Source organism: Chlamydomonas reinhardtii, chromosome 16, assembly GCF_000002595.2.
Source record: "Chlamydomonas reinhardtii strain CC-503 cw92 mt+ chromosome 16, whole genome shotgun sequence".
NCBI classification, from domain to species: Eukaryota; Viridiplantae; Chlorophyta; class Chlorophyceae; order Chlamydomonadales; family Chlamydomonadaceae; genus Chlamydomonas; species Chlamydomonas reinhardtii.
In genome coordinates, this window is record NC_057019.1 from 6218167 (window position 1) to 6242162 (window position 23996).

General features: G+C 61.8%; 5 protein-coding genes across 7 annotated transcripts in view; 1 reads left to right on the top strand and 4 right to left on the bottom strand.

The window, feature by feature from the left end:
* Nucleotides 1-5: 5 nt before the first annotated feature.
* CHLRE_16g675100v5 (uncharacterized protein) lies at nt 6-6359 on the bottom strand. The gene is made up of 5 exons (XM_043071264.1): nt 5875-6359; nt 5373-5603; nt 4147-5041; nt 1939-3950; nt 6-1755 (listed from the first exon to the last, which is right to left on the bottom strand). The coding sequence occupies exons 1-5, from the start codon at nt 6079-6081 to the stop codon at nt 1609-1611; spliced, it is 3492 nt and encodes a 1163-aa protein (XP_042916114.1). The 5' UTR covers nt 6082-6359; the 3' UTR covers nt 6-1608.
* Nucleotides 6360-6459: 100 nt separating this feature from the next.
* Nucleotides 6460-9829, bottom strand: CHLRE_16g675050v5 (uncharacterized protein). The gene is made up of 7 exons (XM_043071262.1): nt 9399-9829; nt 8991-9075; nt 8581-8656; nt 7548-7613; nt 7374-7419; nt 7114-7178; nt 6460-6948 (listed from the first exon to the last, which is right to left on the bottom strand). Exons 1-7 carry the CDS (start codon nt 9662-9664, stop codon nt 6887-6889), a joined length of 666 nt encoding a protein of 221 aa, XP_042916115.1. The 5' UTR covers nt 9665-9829; the 3' UTR covers nt 6460-6886.
* Nucleotides 9830-11453: 1624 nt separating this feature from the next.
* On the bottom strand, nt 11454-14709 carry CHLRE_16g675000v5 (uncharacterized protein). Its single transcript, XM_043071261.1, has 8 exons — nt 14441-14709; nt 14157-14269; nt 13775-13898; nt 13480-13595; nt 13091-13178; nt 12837-12886; nt 12480-12614; nt 11454-12155 (listed from the first exon to the last, which is right to left on the bottom strand). The coding sequence occupies exons 1-8, from the start codon at nt 14631-14633 to the stop codon at nt 11934-11936; spliced, it is 1041 nt and encodes a 346-aa protein (XP_042916116.1). The 5' UTR covers nt 14634-14709; the 3' UTR covers nt 11454-11933.
* Nucleotides 14710-14819: 110 nt separating this feature from the next.
* Nucleotides 14820-21204, top strand: CHLRE_16g674950v5 (uncharacterized protein). The gene is made up of 17 exons (XM_001695887.2): nt 14820-15001; nt 15220-15304; nt 15598-15694; nt 16055-16119; nt 16367-16429; nt 16675-16710; nt 16838-16935; nt 17129-17336; nt 17673-17738; nt 18186-18277; nt 18456-18510; nt 18624-18765; nt 19040-19134; nt 19563-19666; nt 19938-19998; nt 20286-20415; nt 20654-21204. The coding sequence occupies exons 1-17, from the start codon at nt 14877-14879 to the stop codon at nt 20806-20808; spliced, it is 1677 nt and encodes a 558-aa protein (XP_001695939.1). The 5' UTR covers nt 14820-14876; the 3' UTR covers nt 20809-21204.
* Nucleotides 21205-23363: 2159 nt separating this feature from the next.
* The window catches only part of CHLRE_16g674938v5 (uncharacterized protein), a 2766-nt gene continuing 2133 nt past the window's right edge, over nt 23364-23996 (bottom strand). For all 3 annotated transcript variants that reach the window (XM_043071259.1, XM_043071258.1, XM_043071257.1), the window contains one exon: nt 23364-23996. This exon is cut by the window's right edge and continues 451 nt beyond it. The gene's annotated coding sequence lies outside the window, so the exon portion shown is untranslated.

Consider the following 23996-nt stretch of genomic DNA (forward strand, 5'->3'; position numbering starts at 1 on the left):
ACGATTGATAACACAATCATAATGGGGTTTGCCTATGTGGCCATCTTGAGCGAGTGCTCGCTCACACACACCTTGCCCCCGCTCACCCACATTGTTGCTCCGCCATCGCCGCCGCCGCCCACACTAGGCGACAAGCTCCAGGGCCCCGTTGCCGGTAGGCGTAGATGCCCTCCGCAGTGCCCTTGTTCACTACCCCTCCGCCATACCCCCTCCGCCATACAAGGGAAGCAGGGCAGGTGTGGTAGGCGCCTTACACTTGGAGCGGGTGATCAAACGCTTGCAGTTAGTTTGGACGCCTTCCACCACCGGAAGACAAACCCCGAGAGTATCCCTGGCCTTACGAAACTCCGAGAATATCTACCCTCAACTTCATGACAACAAGAAAGGTGGCTCTTCCCCTCAAAGGGCAAGTTGGCTGCGACAACGCAGCCGCCAGGCCCTGCGCCGCAGCCGCTGCCAATCGCCAGGCCCTGCGCCGCCGCCGCCACCATTGCCGCCACGCACAACGGCGCAGGACCGCAGGTCGCGCTCTACCAAGCAGCATCTCCATCAGCGCGTGCCGCATCTTCGTCGCTGAGTTTCGTAAATATGGTACTTCATGACGACGAAATCATATCCGAACATTCTTCAACCGTGTGTGCTACTTGGTAATCATCACTCATGCCAGCAGCAGCTCCTGGCTGTTCCCATGGCACATGCCGTGCTGTGCCGTATGGGTTCGCCTTGCTCCGGACGTCGAGCGGCACCGCAACCCTCCACGCCATCGCATCGCCAACAAGGATGTACCCTCTATATGAGTGTTGTACTGGTGGATATCCACACGCTGAAATAAGCTCGAAGCCCGGCCATCACCCATGGCCATCGACACCATCAACACACACGAACCTCATGAAACCTGGCGGGGTGGTTAGGCACCGCCGGTCTCTTTAACCTCTGGCACTGTTCATCGTGCCATCCAGCAGTGCCAGCTAGCACTGGGGCACGCACAGTACATACCGTAATGACGCCATCTCTCCAGGACTCTTCGCGCGGTGAAACATGCAACACCTCCACACAATGCCTAACATACAGGGTGCAAAGGGGCATGCATAACGGTTGCCGTTGGCTGTATGTTGCTGCAGGCTGCTGTGCCGCTGCTTCCAGACCAAGCCCACGCAAGTAATCGATGCCGCGGTGCCCTGGGGCGCAGCCGCGCAGGGCAGCCCCGTTTGCACTTCAATTCGTGTACACTACCAATGCACGCACGAGATCCTGAGGTAGCAAATGTTGTGTGGAAGATCCGTCATGCAGTGCCATGGGTGCGCAGGAATGCTTATACAGTAGAATCCTTACCATTAAGATAGAGCCACGCCAGCCTACACATCGGGCCGCCGACGCCCCCGCATTCCATTGCCAAACCACAGTCTGCGCAAAGCTGCATCTCAGCAAACAGAAACACCGCTGCCATCGCATCCTTGCCTCCACCTCCCATCCTTTCATTCCCTTATCAGCACCGATACGGTATCTTCTGTGGGGGCTTGTGTCGATAGATGGCTCTCCCCGACGCTCCGTGGGCTTGTTGCTTCCTGCTCTCTCTCCACGCACGCGCCTCAGCCTCACGTGCGGCCCTCAGTCGTCATCCAGCACAGCCGGCACCTCCACGTCGGGGCCGCCGTGCGCCATCTTCCACGCCTCAATCTCCTCCCGCCGCGCAAAGCGACCGCGGATGCGAGGCCGCACCTCTGCATAGTACTTGCGCGTGGCGTAGCGAATGACCTGTGCATGATGAGTAGCAATGAAGCGGGTTAATGACTGGATTCAGCACGATTCTGAGCATAGCCCACGTAAGCTGTAGGCACTGCAGAGCTAGCACAATGCAGCACACCGCAACTTCAAATGGAACCGCAGCAAAGGATACGGTAACAGCGCTGCGTTATAACTCTTTGCAACCGACCTCACCTTGTCAAAGTTGCGGCGCTTCCGCTTCTCACGGAAGCGCGCCACCCGCTCCTCTCGCGTCAACTCACGCACCCCGCTGGCGCCGGAGCCGGCTGCGGCCGCTGCTGCCGCTGCCAGCACCTGCGCCGCGTAGGCCGTAGCCTGGGGCGTTGTGATTGGCGCATATGCCGGCGTGTTACGCTGCTGCTGTGCCGCAACCCCTGGCGCCACCGCTGCCACTGCGGCCCTGGTGGTGCTGAATGCTGAGGTAGGCACCGCCGCTGCACTGGTGTTTGCCGCTGCCTCTGTGGCCTTGGTGTCAACAGCAACAACAGGCGCTGCCGCACGCGCCCCGGCGGCGGCTGGCACATCGTCGCGCTTGCCATTCACGGAGCGCCGGACGGCCGGCGGCGGCGCAGAACACTTGTGCAGGATTGAGCCGTCGGGCCCCCGCTTGATAACGGTGATCACCGGTGGCGGCGGCGGCTTGCGAATGCCGCCGTTCAGGCTGGGGCCGCGATGCAGCAGCGAACCCTGCGGCGGCGGCTGCACAGCTGCGCGGGCTGCAGGCACCCCTGGCGCAGGCGGCTTTGCAGGCGGTGCTGCCGCGGCCGCCGCGGCTGCCGCGGCTGCCGCCATGGTTGCGGGTGCGGGCGGCGCCGGTGGGGCGGCATCCGAGGGCGTGGAGGGCGTGGCGGGCACTCCGGCAATGGCCGAGCTCGCGAAAGGGGATGTGGAGTCCGCCTCCGACATGCGGCGGGTAAATGGGACTTGCTGCTGCTGCTGCAGCTGCGCTTGCGGCGGTTGTTGTTGCTGTGGCGGCAGCGGTGGCACCTCCGGGCGGCAGATGCCGGCCTCTGCTGTGTACGAGAAAGGTGCCTCGTACTGCTCCGCGAGGTGCTGCTGGTAAAGCTGCACGGGGTACGGCGGCTGGCCCTGCTGCATGGGCAGTATGCCAAAGGGCTGCGACTGCTGCTGCGGCGGCGCCGGCATGGGTGCCTGCTGAGGGATCATCTGCACATGCGCCCAGGGTGCTGGCGGCGTGAGGGAGGCGGAACCCCCGTGGCGGGTCCCGTCGATGTTCATGTCCATGTCTGTCGCATGCGCTGCTGGCTGCGTGGGCTGTTGCACGGGCTCTTGCGGCTGCGGGTGCAGCTGCTGCGCGTGCGGCGTGCATGCCATCAGCTGCATGTGCACCTGCTGCATATGCACCTGATGGTGCATGTGCAGGGCCTGCTGCTGCTGTTGCTGCTGCTGCAGCCAGTGCATGTGCTGCAGCCGCGCCTGCTCCTGCTGCCGCAACTCCTCCAGCTGCTGCAGCAGCATGCGTCGCTGCTCCTGTTCCGACAAACCCGCCATTCCAGCAAACATGTCCTCCGCATCACCCGCCTCCACACCTGCTTCTGCCCCAGCTGCTTCTGCGGCCGGCGCCACTGCCGCTAGCGGTGGCGCTGGTGGCGCCATTGCCACAGCCAGCGGCAGCGCCTGATCGTGCTGAGGCAGCTGCTGCACGGCGCCTGCCAGCGACGGGAACTGCCGCTCGTAGGGCCCGGCAGCTGGTGGCGGCGGTGTGTGGTCATCCTCCAGCAGCTCTTGCAGCTGCAGCGCCTGTTGGGCCTCCTGCATAGAGGTGCTGAAGCTGCCCTGGCGACTGAACGCCTCCGCCTCAAACCCCACCCCAGCATCTGCCTCAGTCGGCTCCGTCACAGCCCCTCCCGCCGCCTCTGCTGCCTCGTGGCGGTGTTGCAGCGCCGCATGGCCGATGCTGGTCAGCTGCCCGTCCCGCAGCGCGCTGACGTAGCCGCACCACTTGCCGAAGCAGGCGCACGCCGCCGCGGTTCCCCTCTCCAGCTCCCTTCCGGCCACCACCGCGGCCTTGGCGTGGCCCCAGACCGGCACCAGGCGGACCCCAACTCCTGCTGCTGGCGCAGAGGAGGCGCCGGCACCGCCACGACGACCGCCCGCGGACGCTGCAGCAGCCGCTAGCGCTTCTTCCTCCTCCTTCTCAATGGCGACATCGCACTGCTCCATCTCTGCAGCAGCCGGCGGACAACAAGCAGACCGAATAATAAGCAAAGTCATGCAGAGGGATGACAACAGCGGAGCACACCTAGATGGAACAGTATGGGGCATGTCCATGCATGAAGTTGCTGGTTCAAGATGCGCCGAAGCAGCACAGCAGCACGGCAATAAAAACCGGCCCAGGCCCAACGCATGGCTAAATCGCACCTGCATCATCGTAGTCGTCTGAGCCCATACTGGAGAGCGCTCGGCGGCAGCGGGCCGGGAGCGCCGCCGCGCACACCAGACACGCCGTCCGCGGGCAGGCCGCCATACCGCCTTGTTGCCACTGGCAGCCGCCGCTGCTGCCATCTTTGCCGCCGCCCACGGCCTCGCGTTCCACTGCTGCCACCCCGATCTCATGCGGCTCCGCCTCCTCAGCGTCAAAGGGTGGTACGCCGCCGCGGCAGGCGGCGCACAGGCCACCGCCGCCGGCACTGCTGCTGGGCACGCGGCACAGAGGCACCAAGATCTCGACCTGCTGCGGGTCATGGCCGTCGCCGGCGGCGCCCGTGCCGGCTGCGGCTTCAGCCATGGCGCAGGCGGTGGTGGTGGCGCCAGCGGCGGCGGCAGCCGGCACAGCGGCGGCGCAGTCCTCCATCTCAGCGTCTTCTCCAGCTTCCTGTCCCTCGTCCTCCACACGTGCCTCAGCCTCAGGCTCATTCTCCTCCGGAGTTTCAGGCTCCTCCTCACTGCCAGCAGCCTCCTCATCCGCTGCCGCCGCCGTCGCCGCCGCCGCTGCAGCTGCCGCAAGCACCGCGGCGGTAACACTGATGCCGCCCCGCCATTTGCCCGCGACGCGCGGCGCAGCCGGTCGCTGCCTTGCCACGACAGCCACAGTGACCGAGCTTGCTGGCGTGCTGCCAGCGCCCCCGCTGCTGCTGGGCGCGTGCGCAAAGCCGCTGGCGCTGTGCGCGGCCGCCGCCGCTGCCGTGCAGCCGCCATCTTCCTCCTCCTCCTCGTCGTCGCGGCAGTGCGCTGCTACTGGCCCGCCGGCGGCCGCGGCGGCGACGTCCGCGCAGGTGAGAGCGTCCGCCATAAAGGGGTCATCAGAGAGCAGGTCCTGTGGAGTTGAAATGGAAGGGATAAGAAGGTAAGGAAGGCCGCCGCAATCAAAACGCCGCAATGGTTTCGAGGACACCTGCTGCTTTCGAGTGAGGGGGTCAGCAGCGTACCACTGCGCCCATCCACACCCGAGTAAGCCTGAAAAGGTGTTCAAGTGCGGCGCCTCTGCGGCGGCTCTGCGAAAGCAACATGCCTACATCCATGGTACGGCACCAATCCCTTGAGACGACGCAGTCGCTCAGTCGCTGCAACCCCTGCAGTCGCTAGTCATATCGATCCTTCCCGCTACACAACTGCCGCCGGAGCCCAACGAATGGCGGGGGCCCCACCTGCGGTAGGGCTGGTAGCGGCGCCAGTAGCCCGACTGGAGTTGTCTGGTGCGCCGGCGGTAGGCCCCGGCTGTCCTTTGGGTCACACACGCCGGGTGTCGGTACAGCAGCAACGATCGCGTCGTGGCACTGCTCGCAGTAGTAGCCTCTGGCGCAGTCCCGACAGCGCAGGGCGGCGCCCCGCCCGAAGCAGGACTGGCAGGGGATGCGCCGGAGGTGGCGAGATGCAACCTGTTTGAGACCCGAACAGAGAGGTAGGTAGGCTGTCGGTGCCGGGGCGGGAAGGAGAAGCGAGCGCGGCGAGTGTGGCTACACGAAACGAACCCGCCGGACGAGCGGACGGTACACCAAGGACGGGCAAGGGAGTCCTTGCACGGTGTCCACACAAACTGAAACCGGACTCAACCACACTAAGACCTGCCCAGGCGCGCCCACAACTGCATGCGAGCAGAGGCCTAACGTCCCGCGCCGCGCCGTGACGTTTCGCCATCACGACGCTCACCAGCCCGGAGGTATGCAAGCGCACGTCGCAGCTCTTGCAGAGCAGCACCTTGTCACTCTCGCAGTAGGTGATAGCAGGTGACAAACACCAGGTGCACTGACCGCTGTGCGCTGCTGCGGGGGACGAGCTCCCCAAATGTGCCGTCGTGACCGCCGTGCCCGCTGGAAACGCGCCGGCCGGGGCCAAAACACAACACGTAGGTGTCATCTGTGCTATATGGGCAACTTTGATAGGCTGAATGTAAGCTCGGCGACCAGCGCTGCCGGTGAACAGTCGAATTTACAGTTTGGATAATAGAATGTTGCAAAACTATTGGATGCTTTACTGTGCATCAAGTTTTATTGTTAGCAGTGCAGAGACACGACGCTGAGGGCGGGTCGAGGACACCCGACTTTTTACCCAACGGTTGCAAAACGATTACGGCACCCAAGCGCGCCTTGCTCCGTTCACCATCAGCACTGATTGGTGCGCCCTTAAATGTAGATCTTTAATTGTAGTGCGTATGGGACTGCAGGCGACCAAAGAGGACTTGGCGGGCAGGTGGAGCGTGACGCAGGGCCCGCACATGGCTTTATAAGCTCTGAGATGCAGCAGTCATTACAGACCAGCTCACAAGTTATATGTAAGTGGCGAGGACTCGCCGAGCACTCCCCAGCACGCGGCTGCCAGCCTGTGCCAACCATGGCACGCACGATGGCACGTCGACCGGCAACCTCCTGCAACCACCACAAATAATTCTTCTGTCCCCATCAATAGTATCCCCTCTTGCAGCCCGCATAACCATATCGCTCATTTCCTGTACTGGATGGTTTGCAGACCTCAATCTTCTTACCAAACCATGTCGTGCAACCTCCTTGGGTGCGCCACCCTGGGTGCTTTACCCTGCCTGTCCAAGGGCATGTCTCCGCTTGTCTCCATGTTTTACGTCAGGGAGGTGCCGCGTATGAGGGGTACGCCCCCTGCCGCATATGTACGTACGTTGAACTCCACTGGGGCGTTGGCAGCATGCGGCTCAAGAGGTTGTGGCCGTGGCGGCGCCCGTGGAACGCCACGGGTGTGGCGCGGCAGCGAACACTGTGGACCACGAATCCGACAGCCCAGGGAAGGGCGTCGCTTAGAGAACACGAAGTTTGATGATGAAGTTCAGTAAATGCATGCGTGGTGAAAGGGTAACCAGGCTGGAAGTTCATATACTGGAAATGCGAACGGCTGGCCCCTCGCATGCTGAGCCGCACCTACCCGAGTCCGCCAGCTGCTTCCACTCGCGGTTGAAGGGGTGGCTGGGGTCGGTGAGCGGGTCGCCCCTGCAGCAGCGGACGGGCAGTAGGACAAACCATGCATAAAGTGAGGATGTTGATTGATAGCTGCGTGGCAGTAGCTGTAGCGGTAGCAGCTTTTACAACAACAACTGCCCACCGTCTCAACCTCAATCCACAACCAGATCCGCCAGCGTGTCCCGACCTCAAAATTAGATCCAGGCGCCTCACGCACAAACTTACTCGAAGTCTCCGATGGCCAGTGGCGGCTGTAGCTCCTCCTGAAGGTCTGTGAGGGGTGTAGGTGCAAGGCCGGGCATGACGCACATGGACGCATCTGGATCCAACGCACGGCCAGTTGGTTCTGACGCAGGCTTCAAAGCACAGGCAGGGCCGCGAGCAGTGGACTCAACTCACCCAGGTCATGGCACAGCCGCTGGTGCGCCTCGTGCGGAACGCCAATGCCGTAGCGCAGAGAGAACCCTGCGCCGGGTCAAGTGTGGGCCGTAAAGCGTGTGTGCGGGGCCGCTGCATTAGGCTCGCCAAGACTCTCAGCAAGGCAGAGCGCCGGAAGTCCCGGCGGCACACGCGCACACAGCGCAGCCGATCGACTTTTCCTTAATCTAGTCTGGTGCCTGCTGGTGCTTCTCTAACACGATGAAGCACGAGGCATGCTGGCACGCTGGTTAGCGCCTGGCAACCCAGCATGGTAGCATGCTGGGCACTACTCCCCAAGCGCTTTTGTCTTGCCTCCAGCCGAACACTATGCAGACAGCACGCACGTGCACGTGCACGTGCACGTGGACGCAGCCACGCACCCAGGGGGGGGGTAGAATCTTCCGAAACAGACCCCATGCTTCAAATGGATAGAGCTCAACGAGAAAAGCACGAATCCGCTTTCAAAATTGAAAATAGATTTCTAGGTGCAAAGTTATGGATGCGGATGTTACAGAGGGGACAGTCCCAGCTCCCGAAGACGCCGAGCCATCACATGCTATCAGGGCCCAACCCCGACTTTGCTGCAAACCCTCCCGCGGGCAAAGTCCGTGTGACTCCGCGCACAGTGAGTCCTAGCCAAGCCTCAACCCGCCAGAGCCCCACCGCTGTGCCTCAACGCCACAAGCCTAGGCACAGGAGTGCCGGGAAACGTCTAGGCCGCAGGACACACGCACAGCGCACGCACTAACCAGGGCGCAAGCGTCCAGGTACTAGAACGGTCGCCCACACGTGCATCCTGCCCACACACATAGCCACCAACCACGCACAACCTCTCACGGCGAGGGGGGCGGGGAATCAGCGTCATACGGCAAGCGCAAAACCATGCCGTCACCAACAGCCCGAGATATGAAGGGATGCGCAAACGGCACAGCGTCCCAAAGTTATGGCCCCTCAAAGTTTTGTGGCATGGGGTCAAAAAAGTTTGTTCCTACCCCCCCCCCCCCTGACGCACCGTGCATCTGGTACTCGGGGTCTCCCCCGGTTGTGCGGGCGTGGTGCACCAGCTCCTGCCAATGCTTGCGGTTGGCCTGTGCGTGTGTGTGTCACCAGAGGTGCATGGAATCAAGGAGACGCGATGCGCATGGCCACGAAGGGTCCGACGCGCGCGTCCGTGCGGTCCCTGGGTCCATGCGCGGTGCGCGCGTGTGGCTGCGCATACGGATATGCGTGCATGCAACACCCGTGCTGGCCAGCGGGGGCAGCGTCCTCGGCGCGCCAGCCATCCAGCTAGGGTATAGGCGGTGCAGGCGCGCACGCGCGAACGGACAGGGGTGTTCCTAGGGGGCTTCGCCCCAGCGCCCCTGAGTCGCTGCATGAGCAAGTCCACAGCCACCTTACTGGACACCCATGCTGCCTGCCTACCTGGCTGTAAAAGTCGGCGGGCGGCGGCGTGGGTCGCAAGCTGCCGTCCGGGTACCGATAACAGCGGCCGCCGCGCTCGCGCAGCCTGCATGGCCGCGCAAGGAGGCAGGCTTGAGGTGTTTCGGGGCCGCATGGCCGCAGCATTTGTTGAGCACTTGAGCGTGTGCAGGTTCACCCAAGGTGCTATGCCAGGAGTGGCCGAACGGAGCGAGGTACGGCGTGCACGACGGGCCCTGGGCGCCAGCACGAGGGACCCAACCGGCCGTGCGTGTGAATCAGGTCACGCACGTCCGCCTGTCTTAGTGCCTCAGGCGCCGCACGTGCTGCCCCCCAGGCGCCAGGTCACGCACACACGCACACAAGCACCTGCGCGCACTCACTCACGAAAACGCTCCTTCACAAGCGCACCTGCGGCGGAACTGCTCCAGGTAGCGGTCGTGCAGCTGCTGAAGCAGCGCGGGGGCAGGAGCCGATGTGGGCGCGGGCGTGGCAGGTGCTGGTGGCAGCCGCGGCGCCGCCAGCTGCCCTTCGGCACGGCCGCTAATGCGGCTGCGCGGTTGATCATTTTGTTGCTGTGGTGTCGTGCTTTCGCTGTGTACTGAGGGGCCGGCTGTTGCTGCTGCAGCTGTTGCAGGCGCCTTGGCCCGGGCCAGGTAGTCCGATAGCTTAGGCATTTCAGATGCTCTGTGAAGGGCTGTACAGAGCAAAAGGCATGCGGTCCTGGACAATACAGCTGAAATTGTACGCGCACACAGGTTGTATGGGAAGCTCCAAGACCAGACTCGGAGCTATGAACCTTTTGTGCGTTCAGCGCCGACGCACCAGACCATGTCATGTAGAGGGAGAGAAAACTGCTTTCAAACGCCCGAGTAATGGTGGTGGAAAAATCCACCCTTGGGGGCCAGCCGTGCCGCTCCAAGGAAACCAAAAAGGGGAGGTCCCCCACTCGACACATCCCTCCCTGCCTCGCACCACCCGGGCACCCCCGATTACAGCCCCTGCGGACACACTTCCCGTCCCTGTCCTGCCGCCGCCCCCTGATGACGCAGCTTCAACCCCTCCGCACGTGCACTCAGGGAGCTCCAGTAGAGTCGACCTACATCAGGGAGGGATGGGAGCAAGGCGCACGCCGGTCAGCAAGCCAAACCAAAGCATTGATGCTGGGGCCGGGGCCCTCCAGTTGTGCTTGCGGATGTGGAGCATGCATGTTGACCTCAGCGATCTTGGTGATTTAAAATGTCGTCATAGACTCGCTCAAGAGTAGCAAATATATTGATACATCATCGGCCAAGCCCCCGTGTGGGCAGGACGTGAAATGCAGCGCGTGCTGTTGTGACCCATGCGTGCGGCGAAACCCACTGGCGTCAGAGAGAAGATTAGAAGTTAAATCAGCGGCCGTTCCAGGTGAAGCACCAGGTTCAACCTCAGCTGACACGCATGAATGAAGAATCGGTCTCATCATTCGCCAGCCAGAACCCCTCGACCCAACCCCCTAACCCCCGTGCGTGTATGTGTGTATGCAAGCACTGGATTCGATGCTCAGAAAGTGCTTCCAGCGTTCTCTTCAATAATAATCAGAAGCAGAACTGGCTTTACTGGTTTGAGTCATCACAGCATCGTTGTTCGTGCATGCGTGTTCGTGCATGCGTGTTCGTGCATGCGTGTTCGTGCATGCGTGTGTCAAGCAAATGCATTCGACTCCACCCCACCTCTCCTGCTCAGCAGTCCCCCCCAGCTTCGCCACCTCCTTAGCGGTGCTTTCTGTTGTCATCAACTCACCATGATAGGATAGCCAGCCGCCCAAGACGCTCCTCCAGCTGCGCAAGGGGCAGTCCTCAGCAGCCGCCAGCGGACGCCATGCGGCCTGTCAGGCGGAGGGAGGAGAAGCTAGTCAGCAATAACCACGATAGTGACAAGCACATGCTCTTATACTGTGCGGTGCAAAATGCCGAGCAGGTTTAAGGCCTCAGTGCAGATCTTGGTATGAGAAAAGTCTTCTTCATTAGAAGCTTCGGAATTAGCATGGAATGTTGCATCACTGGCCAGGAATGCATGCGCAAGGATTGAAGGATGAAGGGAGGCAGCCAAGTTGACTGCCGCCGAATTCCGACATCGGTCCGCCGCCAGTACTCACCGTCTGTACGTGCCGTCTTTAGCTTTAGGTGCTCCGCATAAATGCGAGTTGAGCTCAGGGGCATTGCAGGTACCCTGCAAGCGAACAGAAAATGCAAGGCGGCGGACTTGTCAGCGCCCGTGCTCACGACAAGCAGATAAGTTGCCATTCAGCTATAATTCAATCTATACCGTGGTATGCACGCAAGGAAACGACATTCAACCACACCTCAGGCCAGACGCCCTCGGAGTTCTCGCATCGCTCACCTCGGCAGCAGACCAGCCAGCTTGGTGGTAACGGCATGCAGCTCAGCATACTAGCACGCGGTAATATGTATGTATGAGCACAGATGTATGCAAGAACAGCAAACTGTTCCAATTTATGGGCGGCCAGTCGACCCATGCAACGTACGGGCGGCGCCCCATGCAACGTCGGCCAACCCCACCGACCCCTGTTAAGCTCCTTGACATCAGAGGTCAACCGACCAGCCCGTGGCTTGAGTGAAACGCAGGGGTGCCATAATAGACAACCTAACGTCCACATCCACCGCACAAACAAAACACGGCAGCAACGCCACGCGATGACCTCCCCCACCCCCCAAACTCGCACATGCCAGTACTTCCGCTTCCGCATCAGTCCATGATTAGGCTCGTGCATCTACAGTGGCTTCGCACACGATTGGCGGACTGGCCGCAACCACTTTAACTCCTCACGTCACACAGGGAGGCACAACGGACCTGGTGAGTCCTCCCTTGACTCCACCCTCCGGCTCCCGCTCCCTCCTTGCCCCGCTTCTCTATCCCATCCTGCCTTCGCCTCTGCTACCCATGCTACCGCTGCTGCTGACCGGCCTGTGTGAAGTGCTCCTCCAGCGCCGCCACAACTCCGTCAAAGGTGGAAAAGTTCTTCGACACCACCGGCACAGGCAGCCCAAGCACCGCCGCCGCGCCCGCCGCGGTGTAAGGCCCGTGCGCCGCCAGTGTCACGCCGTGCGCCGCCACCGCCGCCCCGAACGCCTCGGCACCGCCCATCAGCTGCAGCAGCCCCTGGGCCTGTGTGTATGTGCGGGGGGGAAGGCGTGTGTGTAGGTGTGTGTGTGTGTGTTTGGGGGGGGGGAAGTGTAGATACCAGCCCAAACTAAACCGAACCCAAAGATGGGGGAGAGCTCGTCCACCATTTCAACCAGCCATTTCGAGCCTCCTCACTTGCCCGCCCCGAAAGCTACCACCCACAACCTCACCGTCCCCTCGGCACCCGCGCAGCCCCCCTCGCTCTTCTCCTCGCTCTTTGTATCTACAACCCCCACTCCCCCAGCCCCCCAATCAACTATGCCCATACCCCTTTGTCATGGGATGGTGGATACAACCCCTACCCACCTCCGCCGTGGAACTGAAAACCACGGCGTGCACGTGCCCGCCCTGCAGTGCCGCCCGCTCCAGCCCGCACCCGTCCGGCCGGCAGCCCAGGCGTGTGAGGTAGGCGTCCAGTCGCACAGGCACCGCGCCCGCGTCCTGGCAGACCGGAGGTGTGGGCGACACGTTCATCGGGGGAGTTACATGCCCCATCCAAGCGAGCAGGTCGAAGCATTCGTGCTAAGGGGGAGGATGGCGGGCTGCTGGGGATTGATGGTTAGGGCAACTGTGCCTTGAGGTGATACCGACAGCTTAAACACTACGGTGGTTCGTGGTAAGCCGGATCTGATGCTATGTGCCGAGTGAGCCGTGTGCCCGCACCTCCAGGGCTTTGAGGAAGCGGGGCACCACCGGCGGCTCCACCAGCCCGCCTGCGGCAGGCGGCCAAAACAGCCCTCAGCGGACCTTACCGGACCTGCTACGAACACTAAAAGAGATCCGAGGACATTTGAAGACCTGAGAGGATTGCAGAGGTCCTCGGACAGACACACGGACATCAGGATCCCAGTTGGTGCTGGGGTGATAGATGCTGCCTACCCATGCTGCCTCTTCCCCTGCCCCATGCACCCCCTTGCCTGTGACCCGCGGCACGGGGCACAGCACACGCGCTCCTGCCGCCTCGCCCCGACGCTCCAGCTCCCGCACTAGACCCAGTGTTGAGGCCTGCGACACGAGCACACGCAACACATTTCAAGCGTGTGCAAGAACGCAAAACGCTTCAGGCAATACCATGCATGCCCCTCAGGCGCTATCCATCGGTGCCAACTCCCCAGGCCTGCTGCAACTCACCGACATTCCCTGCCAAGCTGGCCACTCTTCCCTTTCTCCCACTCTTCCCTTTCTCCCACTCTTCCCTTTCTCCCACTCTTCCCTTTCTCCCACTCTTCCCTTTCTCCCACTCTTCCCTTCATCCCACGCCTCCTCCTACCTCCTCCCGCTCGTCCCCACCCGCGCGGCCTCTCACCTCCGGCGGCGACACGTGCACCTCCAGCCCCAGCCCAACCAGCACCTCCCCGTCAGCACCCAGGGCACACAGCCGCAACCCGCTGCGTCGCAGCCAGCCGCAAGCTGCTTCCACGCCTGCACACATGCGGAACGCCGGTACAACAATACGTTAACCCAAAGAATAACTCGTAAGCAGCCTCCTGCTACTTCGCAATCCAGCTGCGGTGCAAAGCCCAAGGCAGATGTCGCATGCCTGCTACTGCCGGCGCTGCTGCCGCGCCTGGACCCCGCCCCGTTCCACCGCCCCGGCTCGCCTCCTGCTACTGCCGCCAGTTGATCCAGGAGCGCGAAGATGCCGTTCTTGCTGGTGAAGGCGATGTGCGACAGCGAGGAGGCTGGGTGCGGGTCGGCGAGCAGGGCCCGCAGGTAGCCGCGCATCTGGGGGTTACATTCAAGAACAATCGAGAAGTGAAGGCGTAGCCAGGAACAGAGGGCCGCGGTGCCGGCAGCGGTGTTGACACTGGTGGTGGTGCCGAAGGGCGAAGGAACCACGTGACAAGAGTGTGGCAGGTACGGGGAACGGTGGGTGTAGGCTGCCACCACGACCGGTCGGGTCAGGACCGCTACCGGGTCTACTTCTGACTGCTTGTCCTGCTGCAATCGCCGCACGCGACACGCGTTTGCCACGGCACGCACCTGCTCCAGCTCCGCCCCCTCCAGTTCCGTGATGGCCACCCCCGGCACCACCAGCGGCCGGGCGCCGGCGTTAATCAGTTTGGATGACAGCTTCTGGGAGTACTGGCGAGGCGCTGGGAGGGAGAAGAACGGAGAGGGGAAAGCGGGGGCGGAGTTCCCGAAGGCATGTCTACGACGAGCGCAGCGTGTGCGCGTGTCCGTGTGTACCGGTACAGCTCCCAGCCCCGGCTGCTTACCGACGCCCTTTAAGTCACGCTGGACTCCGTGTAGACACATACGCGCACCTGTAACGATGATGCGCTTGCCCAGCAGAGGAAGCTCATCTGAACCGGCAAGCGGACTTCGGCCATCTCTTGACACTGGCTGGCCTAATTTGGGGCCCACATCCGAGCTCCGAAGGTTTGGAAGACGGAGTGAGCGCCACCCACATGATCTCCCTTGCTTAGGACAACGCAGCTGCCGAACGTGGCTTTGCATGGTCAGTCCGGGAAGGCTAATCGACCTTGCAACTGAACTGAAGTAGCTTTCAGTGATGCAAGCAGTGCAAGTAGTCCATTTACGTCAAAGGAGCCGGGCGTTCTGCTTAACGACTCGCATCGCAGACGCATGTTGCACAAAGACAAACCCGCTTTTGGGACGTGCAAATGCCTTACACGTGAAAGTGACATTAGGCCTACTGTATTACATCTATTTCATATCGTGTTTGAGTGGTCGCAAGAAATGCTGCAAGCGCGACCGCTCCACGCTGCTCGTGCCGGAGCTCGGGGCGCAAGCAAACGCTCGATTTGTACTCGCGCGGTGTCGGCACCCGCAAAGCCCACCCCTAAACTCACTGGCGAAGCCCGGTGAGCCCGAAATTGCCACGCTAGGCAGTTCGCGTCTCCTGTCGTAGCTGAGCGCGTCAATGGCTTTATGGTATCTGTGTCGAACAATTGATGTGACTTTTGTGTACAAGGGTCTCCCGCGAGTGGTCGAACCAGACGGGGGTTCTGACGCCACGGCTGTGGCCACACGCTCACCTCTGTCCTTTGCCATGGCGTGTTCGGCTTGACTTGTTCGGCAGTTCGCACGAGACCGATGTGGTTGTGATTGGAAGCGGCATTGGAGGGCTGTGCTGCGCGGGTTTGCTGGCCAAGTACGGATACAAGGTAGGAAACGGGCGGGGGTTGCGGGGGATGAAAATGCTGAGGATGCTTGGGGGCGAGACGGGAGGGAACACCCCAGGAGGCATAGGCTGATTCCAACCCTGCTTGACGTCTCAGAACTTCGGGGTCATGACCTGAAAATGCGTTGGTAACTTGCTCGAGCCGCACAGCGCACAGCTGCACAGCACCTGCGACGTGCCGGCGTGACATGTATACGCACAACCCGCACAACCGGGGCACAGCGTAGTGGTACTAACGGCGCCGGCGTGACATTGCCGGCCCAAACGCGATTTCAGGTGACTGTGTGCGAGTCGCACTACATCGCGGGCGGCGCGGCGCACGCGTGGGAGCGCGATGGCTACCACTTTGAGAGCGGCCCCTCGCTGTACTCGGGTAAGTTTGGGGGTGGGCGTAGCCATTCATGTGGAGAACGGAGTGTAATCATCATTACAAATATAAAGCGTCGACGTCCAGTAGGAACAGCAGGAACATACCGTTGCCGCCAGCACGTACGCCCGCCGGGAGGGGATGTCGCCCGTGGGTTATCCGTGGCCTGCGCCATGTATGATATGGTACCATGTATGACACAATGGGGGCTGAGTTGGGGTCTGTGGGAGAGTGGCAGCGACGGCAGGTGTTCACTTGGGCGACACGCTCAAGCAGGGAACCCCTGCGCTCCAGGGCTTTGGTGACGTGAGCAGCCATCTGGCGCGTGTCACCAACCTGTGTCTCCGCGCGCGTGTGTCCACACAGGCATGGCGGGTCGGGGTAAGGAGGCGAACCCCCTAGGGCATGTGCTACAGGCTCTGGGCGTTGAGGTGGGTCTGATTTGTTTTGGGTTGGAATGTTGGATTGGGGTAGTCTTTAGGGCGGGTTTGACAGGTTGGTATGGGATGCATTTTTGGTTTGGTGGCGACGTTGGGGCTAGCTGCTGGTCGTGCAAATGTTGAACCTGCAGGCCCGGTTGCGAGCAGTCTGCTCTCCAGTGGAGCAGTACGGCAGCCCAGGACCTGTCTTGCCGCGTCTGTCCGCACACAGCACCCCGCAAATGCCTGCCTCCCGCAGCTGGACCTCATTCGCTACAACACGTGGAATGTGGTCGTGCCCGAGGGCACCTTCCTCACGAGGGTGCGGGGCAGGCCAAAGGCCGGGTTGGGATGATTGCGCGGGACGACCCGCGATGGCGATCGTACTGTGGGCATGAGAGCGTATACTAGTGGTGGGGGGCGGGAGAAGCGCAACGCTGCAACGGGTACATGTCTCACCGCTTCGAGAGGCCCTAGCCCAATCGGCTCGCGGTGCCTTTCCCACCAGAGATGCACGCGTGTGCTGTCGGTTGACTTATAGATACATGTGTCCACTTTGTTGTACAGATCGGTAACGACAACTTCGTAGAAGTCCTGAAGCAGGTGAGTGTGCCAGCCTGCCAGGCAGCGAGAGAAGTGAGGACAGCGGGCAACTGGGGTTGCGCTGGGGTCACTCCTGCGACGTGCCGCACCGTACGCTCACGCGCATATGCACACACGTTCGCCACAGATCCGCGGCCCCGAGGCAATGGCGGAGTGGGCGCGGCTTCAAGAGGTGATGCGGCCGCTTGCCAAGGCAGCAACCATGATCCCGCCCGCCGCGTTCCGGTGAGTGCCTTCCAGCAAGTCGCAACACGCGGGCCCGGTGCCCGGCATGGTTCCATTCAGCAGCAGCTGCGATACCTGTGCACTTTCCAGAAGCTGTAGCACCTTTCTGCCATGCGCCTCGTGCCCCGATGTATGTTGATGCTGAGCTTGAACCACTGTGTTGTCGCACATGCCGCACATACCCACGCCACAGCTACGACCCCGGCGCGCTGGTCACCGCCATCGGCCGCTACCTGCCCTCGCTCCTTGAGTCCGGCCCCAACGCCGCAAAGCTTTCGGGGCCCTTCGCCGGCGTGTTGGACGGCGCCAACATCCGCGATCCATTCATCCGTAACTGGCTGGACCTGCTGAGCTTCCTGCTGTCGGGCCTGCCGGCCAACGGCACCGTGGCGGCCGAGGTGGTGAGTGCGCGGGCCACCGGGTGGTGCAGGAGGAGGGTGGTGCGGTGTGTAGGGGCGTGTGTGGGGGCGACGGCTGGAGGTGGTGTCTGGCTGTGGCGGCAGGAGGCTCCGCTCTGACGGCACGGCAATAATGCACTTGTACGGTGAATCTTACAGATACAGCCAGCTGCTGCGCACACAGGGCGTGCTCAGCTGTTGCTACCGTATTGTGTGGTGACGCACCCAAGGTCCCACCCCGGTACCACATCCCACCACACCACTACCTCCTCCCCCCCCCACACACACACACAATACCACACCGTGTCACACCACATCACATCACGCCACACCTCGCAGGCATTCATGTTTAACGAGTGGTACCGGCCCGACTGCTTCCTGGAGTTCCCAGTGGGCGGCTCGCAGGTGGGTATGTGGGCGATGGACATGGTGTTTAAGGGGTTCAAGCGTGCTTTTGACTTTAACTACATACATACATGAGGCCTTTAAGTACCATACATGAGAAGATGACACGCCCTAATGCTGCTAGCGGCAACAGTTTCCAGCTCACTGGAACCGCCATGCTTGCAGCTCAGGTGCTGGCACGTGCCCTCCTGCTAGCTGGACCCGCGTAGGCTGCATCCCCGGACCCCGCCTGCTTGCTTGGGCCCCAAACCCAATTCCATTGTCCACACCCCCACCCTCTCCTTCCCTCTCACACGCCCTCTCGACCTTGTCGCCGCGCCGTACTGCTTGCCGTACAGGCCATTATGCCCTCTCCTCGTACCTGCTCTCATGCCCTCTCCTCTCACCTCCCCTCCTACCTACCCACCTAACCCCGACCTCCCGCACCGCCTCCTCCATGCCGTGCAGGCGATGGTGCAGGGCCTGGTGGGCGGCATGGAGAAGTACGGCGGCCGCCTGATGCTGAGCAGCCACGTGGACAAGATCCTGCTGGACGACAAGTGAGATGCACATGCCGGGGCCCCAGCTGGCGTCACACGTAATCTCTGGTGCCTGCATGAGAACACCGACTTAGCTATAGGGGTTAGAGGTTTTGTGCGACTGTATGCCGGGGTTGAGCCTTGCATGCGTCTGTCTAAGAATCTGTGCTGGGTCGCCAACTCGACATCTTGGCTGTAGGGGCAAGGCCTCTGGTGTGGCGCTGCGCGGCGGCGGTACCATCAAGGCGCGCAAGGTGCGTGTTTCGTTTCCCTGCATCCACCCATGTCTCATCTCGGCGATGTGCGTGTCAGCGCAAAAACCTGAGCACGCAAATTGGGAATCCTCCGTCACGACGGACCCCCGCAGGCCGTTATCTCCAACGCCAGTGTGTGGGACACGCTCAAGCTGGTGCCTGCGGACCGGCTGCCGGAGCAGTGGCGCCGCGAGCGCGCTGACACGCCCGCCTGCCCCTCCTTCATGCACCTGCACGTGGGCTTCGACGCCAAGGGTGGGTGCGTGGAGCTGGTGGGAGGTCCGTTGGGCATGTTGCCTCTAGCCGACCAGCAAAACATTGTGGTGCTGGGACAGGTTGTCGCATGCATTGCACATGGCTGTGGCGCTGGCGCTGGCGCTGGCGTCATGAGGAGGGCGATGCATGCATGATGCCTTGCAACGTGTTGTGTGCACTTTGCCAATCCTGATTTCCTCCAACTTCGCAGCATCAAGCTTGTAAACATACACTATTTACATGATTCGCTCTCGCTTATGTACGGCATGCACAGGTCTGGATCCCGGCCTGGAGCTGCACCACATCGTGGTCAACCGGTGGGAGGGTGGCGTTGACCAGCCACAGAACGTGGTACTCATTTCCATCCCAGTGAGTGCGTGTGTGTGTGTGTGTGTGTGTTTGTGCGCGCGCGTGTGTGCGTGTGTGTGCGCGCGCATGTGCATGTGTGTGTGTGTGCGCGCATGTGCATTTGTGTGTGTGTGTGCGTGCGTGTGTGTGTGTGTGTGTGTGTGTATGTGCGTGTGTGCGTGCGTGCGCTTGGGCGTGGCGCGGTGGGTCACGCGGGCACACTCTTTAATGCATTCCGTAAGTCGTCGGCCTAGGTCAGAGACACCTGTCACGGAAGCTTCTTAAGCACATGAATCATTATCGCGGCGCGCACAATGAAGCATTCGCGGACCGGGCCGCATAGTTGCGCACTGCCTGGCGCGCCCGCTTCCGCGTTATTACTTGCCCCTCGTGCCCTTACCTCTGGTGATCCTGACCCGGCCGCTCATGTCCCTGCCGCTCAACTGCAGTCGGTGAAGGACCCCTCCATGGCGCCGGCCGGCAAGCACTGCCTACACGCCTACCTGCCAGCCACGGAGCCCTATGAGATCTGGAAGGGACTGGACCGGCGCAGGTGGGGTGCAGAGGAGGATGTGGGCGGGTAGTGTTTAAGTTTCGCGGCGTTGGGGTCATTGCGCTGCGGCAGGTGGCGTGTGTTGCATGCACCTCATGGAACGCCGCCCATCGGTTTCTTGTTGGCGCAATTTCTCGTCCGCCGGTTGCCCAGCCTTGCGTGGGAGTGCTGGTCCTGCGTGGAGCTTGTCTCCTCGCCCTCCCGCTTTGTGGCTGTTTGTCTCTTCTCCCCGTTACATCCGGCCCCGCCCCCGCGGCCCTCCGCCTCACAGCCTGGAGTACGCCAAGCTCAAGGAGGAGCGCAGTCAGGTGTTGTGGGCCGGCGTGGAGAAGGTGAGCGACGGGGTGCTGAGGGCTGCAAACAGCAGGGGGCTGAGGGCTATGGGCGCGGCACTGGGTACGTGGGAGCGATGTGTTTGGAGCCTTGGCGGTGATGCTGCGGCGCCTAGGGTGGAGAACAGGCACAGCACTGGTCATGTGGGTTACCGCACTGGTGTACGGCTGCGGGGCCGGTCGTGCGGACACGGCACACAAGCAGCACGCGCATGCCACTCCAGCCGACCTGCTGTGCCCCTCCCTGCTTCTGCCTTTGCTTTCTCAACACACACGCACCCAACCAGGTCATCCCCGACATCCGCAAGCGCGCCGAGCTGTCCAGTGTGGGAACGCCGCTCACGCACGAGCGCTTCCTGCGCCGCCACCGCGGCAGCTACGGCCCAGCCATCCAGGCCGGCAAGGCGCTGTTCCCGGGTGAGGGGGATGCCGAGTGGTAGCGCACGTGTAACGTGCCGTGTAGGTGTGGGGCCGGACCCGACGACCCCGGGCTTCTGAAGTCCTCCGGTCCGCGCCCTGGGTGTCGCAGCGCCTGTGTGCTACGTGCAGGCACAGATCCTGTCGTTGGCTGCTGCTGCGCGCTTCGCGGCTCATGTGTCTCTCACTGAGAGTGCTGAAAAGTTCCAGCTCCCTGTTTCCGTTCTTACGTCCGCAGGCCCGACCACCCCCATCCCCGGCCTCTACATGACGGGCGACTCGACCTTCCCCGGCATTGGGCTGCCGGCTGTGGCGGCCAGCGGCACCATTGCCGCCAACACGCTGGCCCCGGTGTGGGACCACTGGAAGCTTTTGGACGAGATTGGCCTGTGAGCTGTAACTCGGGCTCTGAGTGCAGGTTTGGATGATGATGGATGGTGATTGCGGCATCGTGGTGGGACACTGTGAGTGCCGAAAGTCAGAGCAAGACCGAAGCTGTATCGTTACTTGAACTAAAACGACCGAATGAGTGATGTTGGGGCGCATCCTGTACAGCTGTCAAGACACGGGTTAATGTGGTGGTGCGGGCAGTGAGGGCGTGTGAGCAAGGAGAGCGGCGGGTGAGCGCAGGTGAGTGGGGGTCAAAGCATTACACACAGGTGCATAACTTGCACGGCCGCAAACAAGGAGGTGGCTGCCTTAGGGAGGCAGGAAAAGGGCTGAGCCCTCCCCTCCCGGGTCGTTATCAACCCAGCCCACCTTGACGCGGGCGCCTACTAAGCACACGCAAATTGCACACGCCTCTATGTTGGGGGTCTTTGGCATCCCCGCAAATCCGGACGTGGCCGGTTGGGTGGGGTGCACAGTCCGTGCTAACCCGCAGCTAACAAACTAGTCACGTCACTCGCCGCCAATCGACACGTGCACCCTCAGCCCCACGCCCTGCTAGCGCCGCTCAGGCTCTCAGCCCGGCCCCGCCGCCGGCGGCGGCCATGGCGGCCGCTGCAGCTTGGTCGGCCGCTCGAAGCCGCAAAAAATAGTACTATGTAGGTTCTAGGACAGCTCCGACTAATCCACAACTAACTCATGTACGGCGCCCCCACCCCCCTCAGCCTATCTACTCTAGCCGGGGGTTGCACTCGGGTAGCTGCCCAACACGGAGCTGGCAGTCATATAAACGGTTGGGAAGCTGCTGACATAAGTGTGATGCACGGCAGCTGCTGACGCGGGTTGGGTAGCTACGCGAATGGGAGTGGGCGCGGGCGGCCGGCTGGGAAGCTGCGGCTTGGGGCTGCAGTTGTGTGCGGCGCCGCCTGGCTGCGAAAGAACAATGTGTGCCGTGCTGGTGTCAGACTTAAATTAGTGTGTGTACGGGCCGTAGTGTGTGGCGTAACAAGGAAACTGAGACGAAACTCAGGCATCCCACACCCCAACCCGCAACACAGTATCAATAACTAAAAGGTAGACAGCAGGCCCCTGGTAGACAGCCGGCGCCCTGTGAGGAACGGCGTAACCGAAAACCTCTCAGACAAGGACCATAGGACACACAGAAATGGAGGGAATATGGGACATGAAAAAGGCAAAGCAAGTGCCTAATGTAGTTGCGACCGGACACAAGGACCATTGGGCACACAGAAATGGAGGGAAAGAGGAAACAGGGGTCAAGACGTCAGAAGAAGGGGACAGCACGGAAGGCGACACACCGCTGTTGACCGACGCCTATCCATCGCTTCAAGCGGCCGCACTCAAGACCACGGCACGCAGGCTGCTATCATCAGATGCATGGACATCAAGGGAGCCCGGGCGCCGAGGTGGAGACCAGCGCCAGGGCGGGACGTTCGCATGTGCAACAAGGGAAAAGGCAAACGGCGTGGGCAGAAAGGCGCGCGAGTGCAAACGGCAACAGTATTCTCAGTGCACGAGCCTGGGTGGCAAGAGAGAGAGGGAAACAGACAGCGGGCAGTTATATAGAGGCAAGCACGCATCGGCATAGGGCCACACGGGGGCCAGGGGGTACAGGGACATGGGGAGGGGGGTGGTTAGGGGAGAGGCAGGGTGCGGGCCGCGGACGGCTCCCCACGGCCCTGCCAATCCGGGTGCCCTCACACGCAGGAGAGGGCATCCGGAGCCTGTAGGCGCTAGGGAGAGCGAAACGGGACGGGGTGATATGGGCATAGGCACACAGAGGGAGGAGACAACAGCAACCCGAGACACACGGCAGAGCCTGGGACAGTGATAAGGCAGGTTTGTGAAGTCCCGTAGGGTGCAGCTGATTTCCAGAACCCAGCAGATGGCAAACAATTGCAACGGCAGAGCCTGGGTGGCGGAGACGGGTCTGGATGTAGGGCCTTGTAGAAGAGCTTGATGCCGGGTGCGTGCCGTCGCAGACGCCACGGGGGGGGGGGTTTGGGGGGCTTGATTGCCCCCCAATTAAATGTTTTGTGCGTAGATGTGTGTGGCTGTGGCAGGGGGCCAGGGGCCATCTACGCAGGAGTACACACCGGGGGCCTGCAGGCATCTACAAGACACTGGCACTGCACTGTGCGTGCTTGTGGACGACAGCGGCTGGTAATAAGCGTGCGCGCCGTCCTGTCGCCCGCCCAACCCGAGGTGCGTGCCTACTGGACCACCTGGACAAATGTTGTGGCTGAAACGGCCTAACAATGTCTTGCTAAGCTGCTGCCACCGGGGGCTGAAGGCGCTCTAGTGAGCGACGGATCCACGATAGGGCCAGAGGGCGGACGGTCGACTACACGCTCGTCAGCTGTCGACAGCCAGCTCCGGGAGCGGGAGCGGTCTGTTTACCCAGTACTGGGCGCTCGGTGATGGACTAAGCCGAGTGGCCGTAATTAGTTAGCAGTAGCGGCTGTGCAGCGGCTGGCTGCTGATGCTCCGTGGAAAGGGTACCGTATTGTTTGCGTGAACGCGCTCCGCAGCCCGGCCCCAGGGATACGTCTGTGACAGAAGCCGGCTCATCACTCCGAAGCTTTCATAAGGCTGCGCAAGATAGGTCGTGTGAGACAGAGCAACACCGGTGTTGCGGGCCCTAGAGGGCACCGCCCCTGCAAGGGCAGCCCCGTCTGACCCTGACACCACCACGCTGACACACCCACTCTGGTCACGATGGGGCTAGACGCACACCGCCCTGCACCTCATACGAGTAAATACAAACGAAACAAACCGCCTCACGCATCAGCCCCAACGCAGCTCCCTCACCGGCACTGGCATCAACCCCTCTACAGTGCCCTCCACGGGTGCGACATGCCCCCACGGTACTAGAGCCATCCGTGGCTCTCACCAACGCGGCGTCCCCACACGCCATGCTGGCGCTGGTGGCCAAGTGGGCCAACCACACGACCCCGCGAACGTACTCATCTCCACGTACGCGAACATGGTCCTGAATATCTACATCCTGAGTATCTACAGTGTGGGCAACCTGCTGGTGACACCCCTGGCGAGGGCTTGGCGCCATCCCATAGACCCACCCACTCAGATTGCCAGGGGTGTCACCAGCAGGTTGCCCACACTGTAGATACTCAGGATGTAGATATTCAGGACCATGTTCGCGTACGTGGAGATGA

Coding starts and splice junctions, on each gene's coding strand:
- CHLRE_16g675100v5 (XM_043071264.1), bottom strand. CDS start 6,081: ATGACACCTACGTGTTGTGTTTTGGCCCCGGCCGGCGCGTTTCCAGCG. Junction 3,951..4,146: donor AGACGACTACGATGATGCAG/GTGCGATTTAGC, acceptor CGGCTGCTGCAG/AGATGGAGCAGTGCGATGTC. Junction 1,756..1,938: donor AGCGCCGCAACTTTGACAAG/GTGAGGTCGGTT, acceptor CATCATGCACAG/GTCATTCGCTACGCCACGCG.
- CHLRE_16g675050v5 (XM_043071262.1), bottom strand. CDS start 9,664: ATGCCTAAGCTATCGGACTACCTGGCCCGGGCCAAGGCGCCTGCAACA. Junction 9,076..9,398: donor CTGGAGCAGTTCCGCCGCAG/GTGCGCTTGTGA, acceptor GCGGCCATGCAG/GCTGCGCGAGCGCGGCGGCC. Junction 6,949..7,113: donor GAAGCAGCTGGCGGACTCGG/GTAGGTGCGGCT, acceptor CGTGGTCCACAG/TGTTCGCTGCCGCGCCACAC.
- CHLRE_16g675000v5 (XM_043071261.1), bottom strand. CDS start 14,633: ATGCAAAGCCACGTTCGGCAGCTGCGTTGTCCTAAGCAAGGGAGATCA. Junction 14,270..14,440: donor CAAGCGCATCATCGTTACAG/GTGCGCGTATGT, acceptor TCTCCCTCCCAG/CGCCTCGCCAGTACTCCCAG. Junction 13,899..14,156: donor AGGGGGCGGAGCTGGAGCAG/GTGCGTGCCGTG, acceptor TGTAACCCCCAG/ATGCGCGGCTACCTGCGGGC.
- CHLRE_16g674950v5 (XM_001695887.2), top strand. CDS start 14,877: ATGCTGCAAGCGCGACCGCTCCACGCTGCTCGTGCCGGAGCTCGGGGC. Junction 15,002..15,219: donor AAACTCACTGGCGAAGCCCG/GTGAGCCCGAAA, acceptor CTTGTTCGGCAG/TTCGCACGAGACCGATGTGG. Junction 18,511..18,623: donor GTACCATCAAGGCGCGCAAG/GTGCGTGTTTCG, acceptor GGACCCCCGCAG/GCCGTTATCTCCAACGCCAG.